The sequence below is a fragment of the Plectropomus leopardus genome, chromosome 3 (assembly GCF_008729295.1).
Source record: "Plectropomus leopardus isolate mb chromosome 3, YSFRI_Pleo_2.0, whole genome shotgun sequence".
Lineage (NCBI taxonomy): Eukaryota > Metazoa > Chordata > Actinopteri > Perciformes > Serranidae > Plectropomus > Plectropomus leopardus.
The window spans coordinates 9,113,913-9,133,647 of NC_056465.1; the positions used below are offsets into that span (position 1 = coordinate 9,113,913).

A 19,735-nucleotide genomic window follows, 5' to 3' on the forward strand; every position below is an offset into this window, starting at 1 on the left:
ATAATACATATAAACCAATATATTATTTTGAAAATTTCAATGTGAATATGCATGCAAATGTGTTTTCAGATATCTTTCATTGTGCTGCTGAAGAACAGCCCGTGTTCTTGTGTCAACACAAACAGCAAAACATCTGCATGCGCATTTATGACTCCCTTTTCTTTTTGTAAACTACTGCCCCCATGTGGTATTTTTTATTACTGCGTCATGAGGATGTAAAATTGTGCCTTTCTGGTGAAAATGGGAACTACAAATACATTGCAGGTTATAGAAAAGCTCCTTCTCCCCTTTTCAGTGCATACAAACACCTACTGGACCCTGTGTGAACTGCTAAAATGCTCCTCTCATTTCAGACTGATTGTATAAATATATATATACACACACACACACACACACACACACATATACACATATATAGTTTATATATGTATATATGTATATATATATATTACTCTAAGCTAATTTGTGACAAATGCTAACTTGAAAGATGAAAATGTGATCAATGGAGTGATATTTGAATCAGTTGGAATCTTTGATAAAAAAAAAAAAAAAAAGATATTTTAAAACTGAAAAAAGTACTGCACCCGAGTTTTTACATAGCCAAAAAACCCCAGAAAATTCCATAGACATACAGTCATTGGAAAATGCAGAAAAATTGAGTTAATCAAATGTCTATATAAACAGAAAAAATAGAAATCATAAAAGACATGTCTTCTATTCATGACAGCTCGGTTGCCAATCAGAACGTCAAACGCATAACAAGCAGGAATGTGAGCCAATGAAAATTGAGAGTGGGCGGGCGTCTTTATGTTGTGGTTGACGGTTCACTTCCGGCATTACAGCGTGAAACCAATAAACTGCAGCAGTGAGCGCACAAGTAGGAAAAAAAAGGAGCATCCGAGGACGGAGCAGCAAAAGAAGGTACTTTATGAATATGCTAATCCTTTCTCTGTAAAGATTGTTGAGCTTTAGCATGTTTGTACCTAAAGTTAGAGTAAACCGGGAGGGAAATGAGTGAAACTGAGGTGAAGGGGTACACCCTCTGCTGCTCACAAGACTGCAGCATGTGATATCGATTAGAGAAACACACAGCAGCCCTGTTTGCCGTTTCAGCTGCTGATGGACAGACAGAGATGCAGGCAAAGCCGAGTTCAACATTTGAGTCAGTGGTTGGTCGCGTTGCATGGGTTCCTCATTTTATTTACTTACTTTCACTTTGATAGATTGATTTTAAAGTTTCAAAACTTGAATTAGCCTGTTTGACTGAGTACATCAATGTCGACAATGTGCTGATTTAGAGTTGACTGTTGATTTCAGAAGAGATTAAATTAAACTAAACGCTAGTAATGTTTGATTGGTGGTGTTCGGTGCATATGACGAGCAAAACAGGGAAGTTTTACTTAATAAAAAGGGGGAAAGTATTTTAATGCAGCCCTACATAATAGATGCTGTTGTTCTCGTCATACCTATCCAATGAACAGCGTCATATTATGGAGGATATTGCCTATTTCAAGTAAAATGTCAGAAAATGATGAGATTGAATGTTTTGGAGTTTTCTTTTCACATGTGAAATGCTGTTCCAGAAACATGATAAATATATATATTGAATTGGAATAAATGCTTTTAAACCTATTTTTAGGCTTGGTGTGCTGCTAGATGAAACCTCCAAGAAACACAAATAAGGGAGTGGAGTTGAAACTTTCCTGGAGCATCAAAAGAAGAGACGGCAGCAGAAAACAATTAGTTTAATATCCTGTAGGGAGTACCCTGTCCAGGAGGTGGACCAAACATGGTGCACGTCTACAACTGCCATCCTTTCGCCTCACAGCAGATCGTACAGGTACGTGGAGCCTGGCTGATGCTGTTGCTGTGATGTTTTTGTTTTTTTTAATAATTATCACAATTTTGTATGTGCATCACTTGCTATTTAATCTCTCTCCCCTCTTTGTGGCACAGGTGGAGCAGGAGCCTGGACTGGTCTGCTGTGGAGGTGGAGCTCTGTTTGTGGTCGCTACTGGAGGATGCAAGGTTATTTTTAAAATTAGCATATAAATTTTTCATTATAATTGTCCTGTTTCAAATTAATTCGCGCGCAAATTAAAATTAGGGGTCGACAGATTATTGGCCCGAACAATTATTTGGATTTTGCTGATTGTTTTGTAGTGGCATTTTATTTTAATGATAGCTGATAACATTAAATAATTAAGAAGTGCAAAAAAAAGTGTCAGCATGAGAGGAACTTTTACTTTGTAAAACCTTGGGGAAATATTTTAATTTATTATTTTCATATTTAAATTTTCACTTGACCTTATAAAAAAAAAAGTTGCGGGGAACTTGCTGTATATGGTGTTGAACATCTCAGTTTTGATTAAACATTTCCTAAACACATTTAAAGTTTTGCGTTGGAGTTTGTTATGTTCTTAATTCTAAATATTGAGTGAAATATTTTCATTTTTATTGTAAATGCATACCGGTTCCAAATATTGGTTTTCAGCCTGATTAACTAGTATTAATCTGAATCGGTATCGGCCCTGAAAAACCAATATCAGTCGACCCCTAATTAAAAATAAAACTATACAGTCACTGGTAGAATCTATGTAGTGTAGCGTCATCAAAATGTCTGCAGTATTCGGTTTATCTTAAATTGTAAGAGATAAGCTTTTGGAGATGAAAGATTTCTGCAGGCACTGACTGTGTTGTATGATGCGTCGAACTGAACCCAGGTGGAGGCGTACAGTGTGGAGGAGGAGGGCTGCCCTTTCATCTGTCGCTTCGCCACCATGGGCACTGTGAAGAGCATCCAGCACAGCAAGATGGGTACAAACATTACCTCTCTTCCCTTATCAGCGTCTGTATCAATACTCACCTGTAGCAGTTTGTTTGTTTTTTTTTTTTTACATGTGAGAAAGACAGCTGTAGGGGTTAAAGTGGGAGCTGAACAGAAAAAAAATTGAACATCCTTGCTTTCCTTTCTACCTCTCACCTCTCATCCAGGAGATTACCTGGTGACTATTGAGGAAAAGAACAGCGCCACCTACTTGAGAGCCTACACCAACTGGCGCCACCAGGTACACAGCAGCTCAGCTTTCTCAACAGTATTTTATATTATGGTGCGATGAAATCTAAGGACACCACATTCTTTTTTTTTCAGTTTTTCATCTGTCACCTTAATTAAAACAGGGTTATCTATACGAAAAGATATTGAACCTGGTTTGAGTCCACTGATGTGTGTGTCAAAAACAATTGAGCTTTAAATAGACCTTTTATCTCTCAGCAGTCCAGTCTGAGACGTCTGATAGGTCATCAATGAATGTGTCTGAATCTGAAGTTTGTCATCAATATATGTAACACAATATTTACCTCTTTACTCTTGTTTTCTCTGTAGGCAGAGGGGAAGGCCCGTGTCGGGGTGCGTTTGTTGGGTCACCTGCTGCGTGGGGCGTCTGTGCGGGGCGGAGTGCAGATGGAGATCATTGAGATCCCTCTGTCAGAGCGTCCCGTCTCTGTGGCGTGCTGCTCGGTAACAGGAGACCTTCTGGTCGGCTGCGAGAACACTCTGGTTCTGTTTGCTTTGAGGAGACAGAACCAGCAGAATCTGGTGAGAGTCCACCTGCTGTTCTGGGAGTTTACTGCCTCTGTGGACCTGATTTAGATTACCTTGATGTAAAGACTGAAATCATATTGAATAACTTCTTGCAGTGGGACAAAACACAGCCAGGGATCATGCTAAAATATAAATCAGTATAATGGTTAAGAGACAAAAGCTATTTGATTTTATGAAGTGGCAGGAGGCTGGTATTATTTTAAAGTTCTGTGATGGTTATATTGGCTAAATTATGTGATCACACTTACCAGTGCAGGATGAGTTCACCAATTAAGATCTGCCTTTTCCAGCAACTGGCAGAACATTAGTGTTTTAATGTTTTATTTTGTCTTTAGACCTTCATAAAGTCTTAAAATATGTAATCTTTTATATTAGACGAAACATCTTTACATGGCTACTTATTATAGGTGGACTCTTATTGATATACTTAATATTCCAGTGGCATAATGTTTCTAAAAACAGCAGGCTCAGAGTCAGCAGATCCTTCAGAGCGCCTGGCCGAACTCTCAGCACAGCTCCAGTCAGACTCAAGGTAACTCAAGCAAAGTAACTCATCAGTTGTTTTTCCCAAAACTTGCATATAGTCCAAAATGCATGTGAAGTAGAGTATTCCAGTTACTGCTCCCTGAGAGACGAAAGAAAAAGCAAAGGGTTGTGCTGAAAGACAAAAGGTCCTCTTTTTGGACTCTTCTGTGGTTTTCTGCTCCAACTCATCTGTCGTGCTTTTAGGTCAGACCTCAAATTCAAACCAGAATTTCCTGGATTTTGAACGCTCGGTTATCCTGCATCTTCCAAAAATCAAGCCTAAACAGGTACTTTCAAACGCAATATCTTTTCTTGATTTCTTTATTTCTGTTTGTTGTATACATTTATCTTATAGACAGTCAAACAAGTGAATAAAAGCATGCCAAACTGGTCTGCTTTCTGTTGTTGAGTAGCAATCCCTAATGTGGGTGTAATCCACAATAACTATAACTGTTTTGTTGAGTTGCAATACACAACATTTTTCATCAGATGTTTTAAAAATCAGATATTGTTATATGAATGCATGTAAACATATCAGTCCTATCAAGCAATCCACATCATTATTTTTACATCTTTTTTTTATTCTTTAAACAATTTAAATAACTTAGTGATCGGCCATAATAAATCTTATGAATTTTGGCTGTAACAATTGAAGAAAAGAGAGAAAATACAGCATAGGCGTCATGTGCTTTTGTTCACGTAAAGTTCAAACTAAAATTGACAGTCTGTTGCCCTGGTTACTCTAGCATCTCTTCTGCCCTCTAGGTTGCGCTGTGTGGAGCGTATGTAGCAGTGCAGGCGGAGCTGGAGGTGCTCGTTCTGAAACTGGATGCATCTTCTGAACCAAACACTCTGGAAGAATCATCGGAAACAAAGAAAAGTCTGGGTTTGTTGCCCTCCTAATGATTCCACTTATTCATGTTTCGGTTATTGTTTGGTCTGCTTTAAGTGGGGCAGATCACGTGAAAGAATCATTTTGTGGTGTGAGTGTGTCTGTGTATATGTGTTTGCAGCAGCAGATCATCTAGAAGACCAGGCGGACTTCCTGGTCCTTCCCAGACACCAGGAGCTGCTCGGTGACCGAGCTAAAGACTGTGACATCCCTGTCAGCATTGAAAAGACTGGGCTGGAGGACAGAGGACAGTACACACTGTCATATGTTCTCTTCAGGTATGCGCATGTACTTCAGTTTGTTACAGTGAGTGCATTTTGCTATGCAAGGTATATTGATTTTGTGTCACTTCTGTCTTGCAGGCGTTTTACTCCAGACTTCTTCCAGGGCTGCAGTGTGGAGGAGACTCAGCTCCACTCCCTACAGCTCTACCCGCTGTTCACCAGTCAGTACAGCAAACACTCACACACATGTAGACGGACATAGAAAGAGAGTTTGTCAGCATAGGGGCAGCATATGTTGTAACAGGAGCCCACTGACATGTTAGGACTTCTACTTAGCTTCTTATTTGTACATCAGAAAATGATTGATAAAGAAGCAAACAGAAAAACTTTCAATCAATCTTATTAGATATTCAATTGAACTTTAATTTATCACTGTGCAGTGTTACAACAGAGCCCTGCACAACCATCACTACAATCATAATAATTCATTTTGTTTATTGGCGCCTGTCAGGACAATGCAGGCCATCATAAAAAACCCCCCCCCCCCCCAAAAAAAACAAGTAAAATGTCATACTCAAAATCTCTTTCTCTGAAGAATTCTGCAAGTTCACCAAGTTTTTATTTTTTGTCAAAGATTTCAAAACATAATTGTCAACATCTTGAAACCTGGTCACATAAAAGTAAAACCATCTATAAACTGATTGAGTACAACTCTATCTCCTGATACAAGACTGAATTGGACTAAATAAAAGAATGCTTTGAAAACTTTTTAATTTTTTAAAAAAAAATTTAATAAGAGGTGTCCTGCTAGATGAAGCCTCACAAATAAAAGAGTGGAGTTGATACTTCTTAATCATCAGCATCTTCAAACAAGACAGAATGAGGCTTATTGCTGCACTGCTGTAAGTAACACCACACCTGATTCTAGGACATCCATGAAAGATATGGCTTGATTTATGAATTATACTTTATGGGTGGCTAAGCCCCAAGAAGTACAGTTGAGTTTCTTCTCTTAAAGAGATTGTTGGTCAGTATAGAAACTGGGTGAAATAATGTCACATTCTTTTATTTTTTAAACATAATTTCAAGGTTTTAGGACTCTGTAACAGACAAAGTAACATTAACTGGTTGCTACAACATTATTTTTATAACTCTGTCATGTTTTTGAAAAGCTCTGGAAAAAGAGTTTAAATGGCTGTTGAATTACAATAAAATTAAAAAAAAAAAAAAAAAAAAAAAAAAGCCAAACATTGTTTCTGTGTCTGTCTTTTTCTCTCTGCAGGTAACCAGTCAGTGTCTCTAGAAGAACCAGCATGTGTGTTCTGCTTCTTCTCTCTCCCCACCGCCGGCTACCTATACAGTCTGAAGGGTGGAGTTGAGCTTCTCTCAGCCTATCAGTATCCAGAGAAGGTCCTGAAGGCGGTGCTAACAGACCACCTTCTGCACGTCATAACAAAGTATGGCTGCAGTCTGATTACACAAAGGAATTATCAACATTATCACTGTAGTCTGAAGATTACAGTTTGGCAAATGAGTAAGATCATATCTGTGTGTTCCTGGTAGGAGTGCATTGCAGTGTTTCACAGTGCGCTGTGCCACAGTAGCAGCCAGGATAGAAGACCCCTACATCGATACCACCATGAAGGTATGAGCTTAAACTGAAAGTCTTGCTTTGTTGCCTGTCCATTGATTAATTGTATGTATCAGTCTCCCCACTATCCGCTCTGTGTGTGTTTCAAGGCCTGTCCCCCCTGCAGCCTAGAGGTGTGTGCGCTCAGGATGCAGCTGTTCATTGGTCTGCGCTCAGTGTGTGTCTACGGCCGCCATGTTATCCTGCTCTCCACTGCTGACGCAGAGACACCAGACGAACCCGAACGCACCTCACAACACAGAGGCCTGTAAGTCGCACACACACCCACACACCCACACACCCTTTAGTTTATTGGCTTAGTGGGATATGTACCTTGCTGTGGGTACCAGAATACTCTAAAGACAGATTAATCAGCACTTGTGTGTGTGTGTGCGCGCGCGCGTGTGCGCGTTTTGCAGGTGTGTGTGCAGGCATACATGTATTTACATACTGTTCACTGTGTGTATGTTGTTATTTTAGCGATTTGAAAGATCACAACTTGCTGACTGGTATTTTCCTGGCGGTGGGAATCGATCCCGCAACCACACCGGCTCTGGAGAGCCTTCTATCACGCCCCTTCCTGTAAGACAAACCCGCCCTAAACCCCCCCCCCCACCCACGACAGACTTAGTTGTCACTCATAGGCCGAGCTGCAACGCCAGGAAACCCTCCAAACACTCAACTTAGCAGATGATTGTTAACCGAATCATTGTATGTTTTGTTTTGATGGTTTGGTACTTATTTCACCCTTGAAAGGAAAACTTAACCCACAAAATGATAATTTGTATATCACTCACTCACCCTGTGTTACATGGAATCTGCAAAGAGAACTTTGGTGTTCTTGTATGCCCCAGGGTGAACGAAGAATCTAAATATTGAGAAAATTCTTGATGAATAGGGGTAAATGTAGGCCGCGTTTAAAAGCAAAGCTCTGTCAAAACATCTATTTACAAAGCAGTAAAATCCAAGCTCCATTTGTCTAGTTATGCTCAGTACTCCCTGAACACATGCATTTTTGTGGAAACCTTACTATTTAAAACACTTTTATATATGAGTAGTGTGCATGGGCAAGAGCATGCGTTTGAACGCTGCTTGTGCATTTCATTGAGTTGCTCAGGTGTGCTACTCATTCATGAGTCTCAGTAAGGTCTTACCGGAAATGCATGTGTTTGGCAAGTATTGAGATTATGACTGGATAATGAGACTTAAATTCTACTGCACAAATTGTGTTAGAGTTTGGAGACATATGTTTAAAAATTCAAATGTTACATTGAATTTATGCAAAAAATGTGTTTTTTCCTCACATGCTTCCATGGTGAATGAAAAATCCAAACATGTAGGAAATTCTTGATGAGTTGAAGTACTTGCTCCTGTGAGCTGCCAACATGAATCATACACTGCATTCATTAAATCATATCAAATAAGAAAATCTGTAATGATGTAGTTAATCGAGGATTTACAGTGTTGCCACTAAGTCAGTAATAACACAGCACATGATTTTGATGTGAAGTATATGAAGAATATTAAAAATTTGATTAAAAATAATTCTTAAAAATTTGACATAGATATTGAAAACCCAAAAGAAACTAAGACAAATCTATACTTTTTGATTACATTTGACAGCAGCCATTTTTTGCATTAGAGTAACAAATAAAAGTATCTATAGTCTGCACAATCCTTGGAATGTTTTTTGGCTTATTGTATCAAATTTCTCCAGATGTTGATGTACTAAAACCCTAAAACTTTAAGTGATTTCAGCCTGAGGTTAATTGATGATTTGAATTTCTGCGTGACTTTGCAGCTTGGTCTTAAAGTGACAATACTTCCTGTTTTAGTTCCAACTATAACCTACCTAACTGTCCCCAGTGTGTGTTACGTTTTGCTCACAAACTAATTAATTTGGTCTGAAATACTACAATTTTAGACAGCTAATCTAATAATCCAGTTTAACGGTACGGGTTCCTGGTTCCGTGTAAACCATTTTAAAATACTTAATATTCTTGATAAATTGAAAATTACCAATGCATACATTTAAAATTGCATTTGGGGATTTAGAAAGTGGCACCTTCTCCAAATGTGGCCACTACCAATAATTGCAGGTTCAAAACAGTATTTGAATTAAGTAAGACTTGTGATAAAAGTGTCTTTGACAGGTAATGTAGGAACTCCAGATGGTCCGTATATCTGGTGCCAGTCTGCCCCTTGGATGTTCCAGAGTCTGATTCTAAACTTAATGAGATACTAAGGGCTTGTTTGAAATCAACCTTAAAACTGGCGGCTAAACACAAGTCTTTCAACCATCATCTCTGTTTCACACTTTAACACTAGCAGTTCTAAAAATGCGACCAGCTGCCATAGATAGCATGACTGACAGGAGCCCCAGGTTACCTTTTCGTCATGTTAACCTGTTCACTAACAGTTCACTAATGTTTGTTCATGTTTAATGCAGTAATAGGTTTTAGTATTACGCTGGGTTTACACTTGACAAGAAATGGCAGAGAAACGCACCAACTTTCTCCGGAGCGCTGGCCACTTGCCATTGGCGCCCATGATGAGCAATCAGACAGTTCACAGTGGATACACTGCGGCCCCAAGCTCCATGGCAGGTTTACAATTGTAGCAATAGTTGTGGCGTCTGGTCTATTTTTTCTGCAAGCTGCAAGCAAATCTGGAAGGAAAACACACTAAATACTCTATTGTGACCGATATAAGAGATATATTAGGTATGATATACATGATCTGATAAAATATGCGTCCAGTGCTTTTGACAATGCTTGTTAGTTGTGTCTAAACAGAGAGAGAGCATGAAAAGCAGGCACACAGAGACAGATAAACACACAGGGATGCACACACAGAGATACACACACACAGAGACACAGACACACAGCCAAAGACAGACAGGTAAGGAGGGAGATAGAGACAGGGACAGATCTCTCTTTTAAAGGAGCAGAGAAGAAGAATCGCTTCTGACTGGTGCTGAAAAATGTGCTCCTGATGTGAATGGCCAGGCGACTGCTGACGCCCTGCATGACAGTTAACATATCAGGGCGTTTTCGCGTCTAGTGTGAACCCAGCATTGGGCAGTTGATGTAGTGTATTACATAGCAACTGTACCAAAGGTTGCTCTTTGCTGTGAACATGGCGATGCAGACATTAGTATGAAACCATTTCTGATTCAGTTTTTCTTTAATGCATGTGCAACATCATGAAAACTACGTCGGAAGCATTACTTTATTTGGTTCATGAAACACCTTTTATTGCAATGTTTAGTGTACTGTTTGTGCGTGTCCTCAGTGTATTATTAGAGTTATTATTGACATCAGGGATTGCATGAATCATGGGAAATTTGCTTGAAAAGTCTGCAGATTTTTTAGATTAGCTAAACATTGCCACGGTGAGATATCACATTGGGCTTTGGCTCATCTCTGTTTGGTTCTACGTTTTGTTACCTGTCTGTGTGTAACCTTTGACCTCAGGAGCAGGAAGTGGACAATCTCTTCTCCCAGAGAAACCAGCACAGCAGGACACGGGTGGAACCTCTATGTGGTGGACACCGTCTCCCCCCTCACTCTTTACCAAGAGATGGTAACACAGACATACTCAATCTAAACATGACAAACTGGAGACATAAAAACTATTTAAATACAGACAATAAAGAAAAAAGGGAAGCATGGAAATACACATTTTGCACTCCAAATACATGAAGCTTTTTGAATGTTACTGTTATTTTGTGAGTCTGTTTACTCACCTGTGTGTGTGTGTGTGTGTGTGTGTGTGTATGTGTGTGTGTGTGTGTGCGTGCGTGCGTGCGTGCGTGCGTGCGTGCGTGCGTGCATGTGTGTGTGTGTCAGGTTGAATACAGCCAGCGGTATGCAGAGACCAACCCACAGGGCCAAAGCCTTCAGCACCTTCTCAGCGAGGCTCACCTCCTCCTCCGTGCCTCCTTACTCCAAACATCGGAGCAGCGACCAAACATGGAGGGTGACCCTGCAGTGTCTCTGCAGACAAATGCAGACAGACTGGCTGAGAAACAGACAACTGCACAGACAGACAGGCAAGAGCTGGAGGAGGCACTCAGGGAGAACTGTGCACTGCTGGGAGACTGTTTCAGCAGGTAATACACACACACACACACACACACACACACACACACACACACGCACTAAAGGACAAACCTTCCCTAAAACAGCTATAGAAATACCATTATTATCTTTCAATCTGCAAGCACACCCCTTGATATGAACTTGTATCACAAGTTGACTCAGCAGTTTCAAATATGCAAGTTTATGGACCACTTAAATACCTTAAAGAATAACTTGCCATTCCCTGAAATCTTGTCTTTATTGTTAAATAACTATGTGGTTTAACCCCTTTATTGTGAAAAGTAAAAAAAATAAATAAAAGTGAAGAGCATATGTAGCCACATTTAGCCATTTGAGCTACTTAGTTAAATTCAGTTGTGTAATACTTTAAAATGACTTCAGTATACTTTATTCTTAATTTATATATATATTTTAAATTCTTATTTGTTTGTTTATAACATTTGCAGTAAAGGGTTTTTGTTGACACAGCTGTATAGGCTATTGTTACAGTGTGTTGAGCCTATTCTCTTCTGTTTAAAACTGCAATTAATGATCATTTTTGGTCATTTATAATTTGCAAATTCTTATTCTTAATCTTATTCTTATTATTGTTTGATTTATAGTCTTTAAAATGTCAGAAAAAGGTGAAAATGCCCATCACATTCCTAGAGCTCAAGGTGACGTCTTCAGATGACTTGTTTTTTCAGCCAGCAGCCCAAAACCTAGAAGAAATCCATGTAAAATGGATTTCTTCTGGGTTTCGGGAATGTTTTGTTTTATAAATTGTTTGTTGTTGGTTGATCAATTTTTTGGTTAATTAACTAATATTGTGTCTCCTCTGTTCTGTCAGGGGCAGTCAGACGGACTGCCACCTGGCTTTGCCGTACTACAGGATGTCTGGCCTGTCAGTCACAGAGATCATAGCCAGGAACCGCCCATTTCCCAGCACCCCACACTCTTATGGCTCTGGCTTCTTGTTCTACCTGAAGCATTTCCTGTTGGAAGAAACCGAGCAGATTCTCAGTCAGGTACACATAAGCAGACTTTCACCACCAAGTATGGAGATCTATTTTGAAGGTGCTATACGGAATAAGTCAGTATTACATTTATTTTACAGCATTAGAATAAACAACATGGCACGAAAACTGTCTTTCTGCGTCTGTGCACTGAAGCATCTAAGGTGTCCCAGCTTACATGAAGTGTAAGCTGGGACACCTTAAAAGTGAACTAAAACTGACTACGAGAAAGCTGGACTACAACCTAAAAATTGTGTATCATTTTTATTTTCATCAGTTTATCAGCTGTTTTGTTTGTGTTACACTCAACATTATATCACCAGTTCTCCAAAATGAGAAAAATAATATACAACAAAACTATAAAAAAAAAAAAAGAATTAAATATTGTCTCTCTGCAGAAAGCAGCAGATGAGGTCATAGACATTTTCAGCCAATCAGAGCCCTCGCAGCTTGTCAGTGTGTGTGCCAGCCCATCCATGACAAACATCAGTCCCGCACGGACGCTGCGAATTCTGCAACGTCTGGAGGACTCTGCTGGCGTGTCGGTTCCCCTGACAGTCACCATGGCAACCATGATGCTGAGTTTGGACGACCTGCCACAGTACACACAGCTGATGGAAAGACATGCGGAGGTTAGAGGACACAGGGGATGTGTTTATGTTGTCTGTGTTTGTGTGAATGTTTAGTTGCTACCTTGTGGAAAATAAACTTAATTAAGTACTTAAGTACTATTTATCTTTACCAGTTTGTTAATGTATGTAGTATCCACAAGTAAATCTTAGTCTATTTTAGCAATCAGTAATAATGCATAAATGCTATCAAAGCATCTTAACATTCAGTAGCTTAGATGAACCACTGTATAGCTTTCCTAGAAACATTTATAGTCTTAATCAATAAATTATGTTTACAGATAATTACTTACTTTTCTTTAAAGCAAAATGAATATTTTCTTAAGGTCACACCTGTGTGGTGCTATTTTTAGAGTTTGATTTTGTTTTGCATGTTTGTAAAAATACCTAAACTTTAATATTTGCATTTAAGAAGTTAAAAAACGCCAAAAAACGTTCCAAGGATTGTGCAGTTAAGTTAAAAAGTGTGTGTGTGTGTGTGTGTGTGTGTGTGTGTGTGTGTGTGTGTGTGTGTGTGTGTGTGTGTGTGTGTGTGTGTGTGTTCGTTCAGATGCTGCTGGTGTACGGGTTCATCGAGGAGCCAAGGCTGTTGCTGCATGGCGGAGGTGGAGGTCAGCAGACACCCGTCCGTCCCACAGTGCTGACACGCCAGTTGGCAAAGTCCCAACCAGGACTGCTGGTGGCTGCCATGGTGGCTTTACATGAAAACAACAAAGTTCAGCTGGAACAGGCAGATCACATATTTAAGGTGTGTGTGTTTGTGTCACTGCCAACTGACAGCGGGGCTGCAACTAAAGATTATTTTTAATGTCTTAATTAATCCGTTGATTATTTTCTCGATCAGTTGAATAGTTTTTTGGTCTATAAAATGTCCAAAAATGTGGATAATGTTGGTAAGTGTTTCTCAGAGCCCAAGATGATGTCCTCAAATGCCTTGTTAGGTTCATAACACAAAGATAGTGAGTTTCCATTTATCATTTAACTCTCTGAAACCTGCATTGACAACATTTTTCTTGCGCTGCGTTCGGACACCTTTCACATCTATTTACACCTGAGAAAATTGGTTTGATTTCTTTTGAAGATGTGGAGAAAAGCAGCTTGGCAAGAAATGTCCCAGAAACTGGAAAAAAGTAAAAGGGGACCTGAAATTCGCTTTGGTGGATATTATATATTATCAAAAAACAGAAAAGTGTCTAGAAAACCAAATTATATAGTTAAAAATATGTTACTGAAAAAAAATACAAATAAAAAATATATTTGTATTTTTTAGCTCTATCCTCAGGTAATTTTGATTTAAAAATATATATATATATTTTTAGGTAATTTTCTTGTAACTGTTAATGCATTATTTGATGATTTTAGGCTGTTTCTTGTTGAGTTGCTCATTGCCATCTTCCTAAGTTTCTGAAAGAAATCCAGCCACTTTGCTCAGGTTATAAAGGGTTAAGAAGCAGGAATGAGAGAATTGTCTCTTGTTTGTCTTAAAAACCACTCAAACTGATTAATTGATGATCACATTAGTTGGCGATTCATTTAATTTCAGGTTGACAATTAATTGATTAATCAAATAATTGTTGCAGCTCTACATGACAGCAAGGAGACTAGAAATGACATTGGTTACAAGTTCACAAGGTGTGTGTGTGTGTGTGTCCGTCCTAGGAGCTGGGCTGTGGGAATTGCTTACAGGTGGATTTCTGGGAGGCCATGCTCATGGCCTCCTCACAGGAAGCTGTCATCCAGGAACTTCTCTTTCGACTGGCGTCTGTCTACATCGACCGACTGACCAACACAAACTCGGATACACACCCCAGCGAATCACACATACCTTCAAGACGCAGGTCGCTGAAGAGCGCTGATGATCTGGTACAGTAACTAAAAAAAATGACTGCAGTTATTCTTGTTTCAAGGAGCTGCTTAAAATTCAAATTCTGTGTGATGTTCAGAAATCAATTCTTTTGAACATCACTCTCATGCACTAAAAAGCCTGCATGTTTGCGTTTGTTTCAGATAAACTCGTGCTCCCATTATGGCGCTCTGTATCCTTGGCTCACTGTTCTTAATCCTGCTCACACTACGAGCTGCCAACACCAGGAGGCGCTGTACAAACTGCAGGTAATGTGTCTTTGAACAAAATAACTCTGCTTCTACTGTATATATACAACAAATTAAGTTTTCTCAGTAAGTATCTAAAATGAGGTGACATTGACAGAGGTGACAGACTCCTTCACCGTGTTATCAGTTGTAAAATAATGCTGCGTTCCAGACAACATTTTCCTGTAGAAAAAGTATAATGGAATGCCACTCAAAATCAGAGTTCCTACTTATGAACTTGGGACAAATCCACCTACCGACTTCATAAAGAAGAAGTTGTCTGACGTCTCACAACACTGGCAGCATCCATGGAAGCGCACATTTCTATCATTCGGGGATGTTGTGTTTGTAGACAGTATTTGTATTGGGTTTCCCAAGTGAAGCACCATTAAAAAATCTCTTAAAATCTCTAAGCTCATGTTTTCCTCTTGTGTTTCGTTTCTAAATGCAAGAAGGCTACACCGAGAGTTCACTTGGGCTGAGAGTTTAATTTTGTGTACACTTACCAAAGAATCAGTTTGTCACGGTCAGCCATGGTTTTTGTTTACATTTGGCGTTGTGCACCTAAAATGCTTTAAACTGACTGGAATTCACTTATGAGACTTGAAAAGGAACTTAAAGAATCATTAAAAACATATGATTTTAATAGTATTGCAGGACTAGACCCTATGCGGTACTTTGGGGACTTAAAATACAACTTACATACAACAATAAGGCTGTAGAAGATAATGCAGCTATATGCAGTGTGTTTGTATATACACTTTACTTAATAAAATACCTTTGTGGAGAGGGGAATCCAGGATGAGTGGCAAATGAAAACAGTATGATTGCAGTGCCACACACAACCTTTGCATAACAGAAGTCTCTGTGGACACGACAAGTGGCCATTACAGCAAGATGGTGAATGGTAAAACATGCAACAGTAACATCAATATTTCTATCAACATATATTAGACTCTGTGTTTCTAAATTTGAGTGTCTTCAAAATAGGCCAAGAAAAATAAAGAAACAAATCAGACCATCTGTAGAGAAAGTCGGAAAAGTAAAGCTGTTTTTATTTTATTTTTATTTTTATTTTCTACCAAATGAAAAATGGAATGTTGATAAGACACACATGAAAAAATACATAAACGCAAATACATCGGTCTAAAATTTCCTATCTTAAGCCACCGTAAGCTACTCAAACAAGCCCAATTGAGGCTGTGATAGAAGCCCCGCTGAGTATATTGAATAAAGCAAGGGTGTATTTTTGTTGCCTATAAATTCAACTTTTTAAATTGTAAGATACAGATAGTGTTATTTCATCTGTTAAAAGTTACATTGTCTCTGTCCCATCTGCCTTTTTTTCTACTGTGATTTTATTTCTGTATGCGCCTGTCTCCAGTCTCTCCTGTGTGGTCCGTCCCTGTCTGTGGTTTCCGTCGTGCCTCTGATGGAGCGTCTGTCTGAGGAAACCTTATGGGGCTTCAGCCTGCACCTCCTCTGTGCCACCAGAAGGGGGCAGTATGATAGCAGCATTGAGAAGCTGCTGGATCGCTGTCCTCAGGCCATCATCGCCTACGCCAACCACCAGTTACAAGACAAACATATGGTCTGTACCTAGCAAAGGCCTAAATTGTTTACTATGTAGCCTTTTTTGCTCTGCCCTCACTTTTTTCTGATGCCTGCATTTTTTAGTATATTTTTGGTCATCAGAATTATTTTCTTGTCTCGTCTCTGCAGGTGTTGTGGTGGCAGAAGCTGCTTCCAGAGCTGTGTAACAGGACGAGAGCTGCCGGAGACAACAGCATCCTATTAGCTGCTCTCAAAGGTAGAAACTTCTCCCAGAATACCATCAGCCATCCAGAAGTAAACCAGTACTTCCTGTTTAAAGCCACTCGAGTTTTTTCTCAAATTTACACAGAGTCATTTTTGACTTGACACTGAGTGTCAGTTTGACTCCTTTGATATTTGCTGACGAAAATATAAAGGAGGTTTGACAACAATCTGGACATCATAAAAAGGTCAGGGAACTAAATCGAGGCCACTTCAAAAAGACACTGTGGTAAATGACTTGTTAAGCTAAAAATTGTAGGTTTTATATGTTTAAATATGGCTGCTTTTTAAGCCAACAAACCGATAGAGATAAAGGATTTACTATTTTCTTTCTTTAAGTTTTTTCCTTGACGTACAGAGTGGGTTTTTAAAGTGTTTAGACCTTTGCTAGGGTAAATTGTTTGTACGGAAAATATAAATTATTAGTTGAATACATAAAATATGATACATTCTATGACACAATCTATTCATTAAATGTAGGAATGCAAATCAACACAGCTCAAATGAGCAATAAACACTTTTAATTATTACTTTTTAGAGGTCTGTGCATTTGAGTGAATAGAGTTGGGTTGCATTGTGGGTAATGTAGGCATCAGCTAGGAAGAAGAATATCTGGGATAAGAACAACGATATTTCTAATAGAAAATAGAATTGCAAGTGAATTGTGTGGAATTTGAGGTAAGCTCTGGTTTTAATGTTTTAACGCCTGGGTTTTAATGAGGCCAGTTTCCTTGCCAACAGAGACGCTGGTGGTGGTTGCCATGGAGACGAGTCCCACAGAGTTCCTGGAACTTATACCTGACGATGGCACAGCCTCATACTTCCTGCCCCACCTTTTGACATGTAGCCAGAGACACCTGCTAACCTGAGGCACACACACACACACACACAATAGACTTCAGTAGCCAAGGACAAATGTGTCACTCTGATCCAAACTGATGACAGGAACAACTGTCAAATATACTGCTGCATAGGAGCAGTGATTGCTCAAAAGACCTTCAACAGTAGCTTCTGAGGATGATTTAACTTGAAACACTGAAAATATTTCTATGCTGTGACCTGTACCTTGTTTGTCCCCAGACAATCATGTACATATTTTTGCATGTTTATGATGTCACAAATACTCAACCAACAAGTATAATTATCCACTGAGTCATGCTGGTGATGTGTCCCCTGGTGATGCCAGAGTAGCTATGAATCATAAAAAGTGGTTTTAGTTCCCCTGCAAGTGCAGGTTTAGAGATGGGCACAAGTAAATCAAAAAATATCTTGTATATGAATTATAGATACTCATCAAATATATCAAAATGAGATACAAAATGCAGGTGTGAGAAAATGTTGTTGATACAAGTAATTTGATTGATTTCAAATAAAAAAAATACATTTTGTACAAATCAGTAATATCACAATTTACACATTTAGGAGCATCAGTATGGGTCTGACCTTAACCCCCTATTGAAAATATGATTTATGGTGATTTCCACATCATACATTTAAATTGGCAATCAGTGAATTTGGGGCTGCATGCTGTCTTATTGGAGAATAATGTTTTCAAATATATGTGTTCAAATTATATAAAACACACATGAACATGCAAAATAAAATAAAATCAATAAAAATAAAATATATTAGTAAGGAAACAACACCAGAACACTCAGCAAACATATTCAGTAAACAACATCAGTATTTTCCATGTCTAAAAGGAGATGAAGGAAGTGAATACTTATGGAATCCTACTCCTTATTAAATGAATTTAAAAAATACATTAAACATGAATATTTACATTTTCTGCCCTAGTTTTCACCATGAAAACTATGAATCAAATAAAACATTAAAAACAAAACAAGAACAAAACAAGAACAGCTCAATCTGTTCTCATACACAAGCTCTGACAGTACTTTGTTTTGTTGTTTTTGTATACATTTAATTGAAATAGTGCCCATCTCTGCCTGCGAGCTTCAAAGTCCAGTCCTGTATTCCAATATTCTTTTTTCTCAGATTTTTAGTTATTTGTTTGCATGTGGATATTACTTTGCATATCTGAATTTGTTGTAATGTGCTGTCATTTTTGTGACATTTTGAAGATAAGTTTGTATCTAAATGATGTCCATACTGTACATGGTGATACAGACTTTAATGTTTAGCTACAATGAGGGTTTATTTCTATTTATTACAGTTTATAGTCCTAAAATTAGTGCTGTTATCCCTAAAACCAGGAAGTCTGTTTAAAGCACTGAAGAGCAGCAGGGTAAACTACATAAATTATGCAGCAAATGTCTGATAGCAGTCAGCGTTGCTGTTTCACTGATATTGCTGCCAGCCGGGTGAAAACCTTATATATTTGTAATCTGAACTTGTTTGTCACTCAAGTAGCAAGTCCTTTGTATTTTTCCAAAAGATACTGTTTTTCTAATCAGCTAGTCAATCAAAAATATTTTGTTGTTACCGTATATCACTCACAACTTCCTGCTTCGTATAACTTTTTATGTTTTTTATTCAAAGTGTTCCTCCCTGTGAGATAAAATCTGAGAACTGTTGACTCCAGCCTTTCAAACCCTGCCTAGTTTACATGGCGCTCATGTAAGTTAGTGAAGAAGGGATATAAAGTTTCTTGCAGTTTGAGCTTGACTGCATGAAGTCAAAGGTTCCTGGTGCTGCTGCCTCAGTTTACTTGACATATTGATTACAGATAATTTGAGTGTGTGGTTTTGTTAAGTCGCCAGAGAAATAAGGTGTGCCTTCAAACAAAGGCTCTTCAGTTTGACCCAGGGAAAAAACATGATTAGATAGTAGATCACTGCTGAAGTCTGCAAACTTGACTCATTTAGCAACTATTAAGTCTGTTGTTTTGTGTTTGTACAAAGCTCAAGAAATATCCTCATTTACTTGACACTAAAGTAGATCATTTCAGAGGTCACAGAGGCTGATTTCTTAATAAAATGTGTAATTAATAAGATTTTGTACCTTGAACAGTGTTACAAGATCAATCCAAAGTGACTCAATCATGAGGTTAATGATGAAACAGGACACAGAGGATGAGTGAAGAGGGGCTGATTAATGACATCACTTGTGAATTTGTCTTTTCAGCTTTGTTTATTGACCCGCTGTAAATGGTGACCTCCACCAGCCATCAGAGGCTCTTTTAAACACTTGAATTCATAAAGAAGGAATCAGCAATTTAAAAGCCCCCCAACAACAATAACAACAACAAGGCAACACATTTAAAC

At 38.7% G+C, this 19,735-nt stretch overlaps 1 protein-coding gene across 3 annotated transcripts; it reads left to right on the forward strand.

The window, feature by feature from the left end:
* The first annotated feature begins 836 nt into the window (after positions 1-836).
* hps3 (HPS3 biogenesis of lysosomal organelles complex 2 subunit 1) lies at positions 837-19,155 on the forward strand. 3 transcript variants are annotated; one of them, XM_042514084.1, is made up of 25 exons: positions 837-921; positions 1,640-1,840; positions 1,957-2,028; positions 2,724-2,817; positions 2,995-3,068; positions 3,386-3,598; positions 4,067-4,136; positions 4,334-4,416; positions 4,895-5,015; positions 5,143-5,299; positions 5,384-5,466; positions 6,528-6,702; positions 6,809-6,890; positions 6,986-7,143; positions 7,356-7,457; positions 10,352-10,460; positions 10,727-10,989; positions 11,808-11,985; positions 12,372-12,605; positions 13,153-13,350; positions 14,262-14,465; positions 14,610-14,714; positions 16,078-16,284; positions 16,416-16,503; positions 17,250-19,155. In XM_042514084.1, exons 2-25 carry the CDS (start codon positions 1,790-1,792, stop codon positions 17,375-17,377), a joined length of 3,249 nt encoding a protein of 1,082 aa, XP_042370018.1. In that variant the 5' UTR covers positions 837-921; positions 1,640-1,789; the 3' UTR covers positions 17,378-19,155. The 3 variants fall into 3 exon arrangements, with proteins under 3 accessions (XP_042370018.1, XP_042370026.1, XP_042370032.1); XM_042514092.1 differs by having other exon boundaries at positions 5,146-5,299; XM_042514098.1 differs by lacking the exon at positions 7,356-7,457.
* Positions 19,156-19,735: the final 580 nt, after the last annotated feature.

What these genes read in the sequence shown, in the direction of transcription:
- hps3 (XM_042514084.1), top strand. Translation starts at nt 1,790, where the DNA reads ATGGTGCACGTCTACAACTGCCATCCTTTCGCCTCACAGCAGATCGTA. An exon ending in GACAGAACCAGCAGAATCTG is followed by an intron (nt 3,599 to 4,066) that starts GTGAGAGTCCAC and finishes TTCTAAAAACAG; the next exon opens with CAGGCTCAGAGTCAGCAGAT. An exon ending in TGATGGAAAGACATGCGGAG is followed by an intron (nt 12,606 to 13,152) that starts GTTAGAGGACAC and finishes GTGTTCGTTCAG; the next exon opens with ATGCTGCTGGTGTACGGGTT.